Source organism: Penaeus monodon, chromosome 42 (assembly GCF_015228065.2).
Source record: "Penaeus monodon isolate SGIC_2016 chromosome 42, NSTDA_Pmon_1, whole genome shotgun sequence".
Taxonomy (NCBI): domain Eukaryota; kingdom Metazoa; phylum Arthropoda; class Malacostraca; order Decapoda; family Penaeidae; genus Penaeus; species Penaeus monodon.
In genome coordinates this window covers 13459221-13461720 of record NC_051427.1, presented here as the reverse complement: position 1 = coordinate 13461720, position 2500 = coordinate 13459221, and the positions used below count along the sequence as shown (strand labels likewise).

Sequence of the window (2500 nt, the reverse complement as noted above, 5' to 3'; positions counted from 1 at the left end):
TCCTCCTACCACCTCCGGCCGGCGCTGTGGGAGGCGGGGGTGACGGTGTCCAACAAAGTTCTCGAGTGCCTGGTCCTCCGCTTCGGCAAAAACAGGGTCCTGACCTGCGAAGCTTTCCTCATGGCGCTCGTCCGCCTGCACTTGGCGCATGGTAAGTGGGCGAGGCCCTGGTTGCGTTGTTGTTTTGTTGTTGTTTTGTTGTTTTGTTGTCGCTGTTGTTGTTGTTGTCGTCTCTCCGTGGCCGTCGTTATTGTTATCATCGTCTTTAACAGAGTCGTCACTGTCGGTATGATTATTTTCAGCGTTTTGTTGTTTTCTTTATCATTATTGTTGGTATTATTATTATTTTCATTACCTTCATCATGATCATCATCTTCGTTGATATCATCATTTTCGTGTACTTCATCATCATAATCATCATCGTCACTAACATCATCAATATTATCATTATCATCTTTTTTATTTTCATTTTCCTATATATCATCATTATGATATATATTATCATTAACGTCATCAATTTTATCATTATCGTCATTGTTATTATTACTATTATTATTATTATTATCAATAACATATGTATTATCATTAGCATCATCAATATTATCATTAACACCATCGCCGTTATCATAATAAACCGCATCCTTATTGTCACTATCATTACCATCAGAGTCATCACCATAACACCACCGTTACCATGAGCACCATCATCATCACCATTGTCATCACCACGACCACAGTCATCAGAATCATCACCATCATTAATATTAACATCACATCTACTTTTTTCATGTGAATTCGTGTGATTTTAGAGTCAAAATATTTTTTAAATATAGACTTTTATCACAGATATCACAGTAATGGGACAAATTTGTACGTTTTGAACATTTAAATGACCATAATGGGCCTAGAACAAAATTTATTGCAATACACGCTGAAGGCAATTCACAGGTTTTCATTTTAAAAAATAACAAAAGTTAAAATCTTGATGAAGACGTGTTCACTTTGAACTTCTTCATTAACCTAAGAGCGTAGATGAAAACTTAAGGAAATGTACGTGATTTTAAAGACTTATTATTTTTTTTTTTTCAGAACGTTATCACAGCATAGACACGAAAATGAAGGGAAATCCACTGTCTTTAGAAGAGGTAATGTATTTATTTGCCTTTATGTTTTTTTTGTTTTGTTTTGTTTTATTTTGAAAGTCTGACTCTCTTTGTTACCAATAGTTGTTTCTGTAGTTTTATTTTCCTGTTTGTTTATTTTCCCTCTTTTTTCTCCCTCTCTCTCCTTTTCCTTCTTCCCTCTCCGTCTCCCTCCGTCCCTTCCTTCCAACCTCTCCCACTCCCTCCTTATCCTTTATTTATTTATTATATATATAAGTGTATATATATATAAACATACATACATACATACATACATATATATATATATAAATATATATATATATATATATATATTTTTTTTTTTTTTTTTTTTTTTTTTTTATTTTTTTATTTATTTTTTTTTTTTTTTATCAACTATCCATTTGACTGGAAAAAATCCCATACTACGTTTTTGATGCCATAAGAATAATATATATATTTATATATTTTTTATCTCTCTGCAGATGATCCTGATGACGATATACTCGTGATAGATGACACAGTGGAAGGTCTTACGTCACCAATCAGGAAAACGTTTTCTGACGCTCTGAGACAACGGTGAATTAATGGTGACGTGCTGTACGCCTCTGGCGTTTTATCAGTCTGCGATGTACATCTATATTATGAGTACGGGATGTACACATATGATATCTGGTTGTGATGTACACCCGTAATATAAGTCAGCGATGTACATTCCTGAGTTTGCGATATTAGGCTGTTGATGTACACCGATTATATCAGTTTGCGACGTACGTCCTTGATATCAGTCTGAGATGTACAGTACACCCATGGTGTGTGTCTAGGATCTACACCCATATCATCAGTCTGGGATGTACACCAGTGGTATCAGTCTGTGATGTACACCCATTTTATAATTCTGGGATGTACACCCATGATATCTAACTGCGGTGTACACCCTTCGATAGTTTCAGTGCGTTTAATCGATACATTTCTGGTCGCTGTACATTTACCCAGTCATATGTACATTGCCAGCGGTGTACATCTTCCCGAACCAAGTGAAAAGAGTTACTTTTACGACTGTACGTCTTTGTTCGACGTCGAGTGCCAATCGCCGAGTTTAATGTATAAAAGCAACTTGTTAGCGATAAAATGTGTAATTCTGAAAACGATAAAAATTAATGACCATAAAAAAGCTTAAACTCAAGTGATGAACACTGACAGCAAATGACGCGAAAGTTAAGTCATTGGCTAAAGAAATTAATAACTTACCCAAATTGGTAAATAAGCAACGCGCCTGGCAGTGCAATTCCTTACTCCTGTACGATAACCTCAGCCCTACGTATTGTTTACTAAAGCTGCTATTTCGAAATATTAAAAAAAAAAAGAAAGAAAAAAAA

General features: G+C 35.2%; 1 protein-coding gene across 1 annotated transcript in view; it reads left to right on the top strand.

The window, feature by feature from the left end:
- The window catches only part of LOC119599452 (calpain-11-like), a gene marked incomplete in the record, with an annotated part of 32669 nt that overhangs the window by 29744 nt on the left and 425 nt on the right, over positions 1 to 2500 (top strand). Inside the window, 3 exon segments of the mRNA XM_037949234.1 lie at positions 1 to 151; positions 1090 to 1145; positions 1607 to 2500. The exon segment at positions 1 to 151 is cut by the window's left edge and continues 42 nt beyond it; the exon segment at positions 1607 to 2500 is cut by the window's right edge and continues 425 nt beyond it. Coding sequence (XP_037805162.1) covers positions 1 to 151; positions 1090 to 1145; positions 1607 to 1633 — 234 coding nt within the window.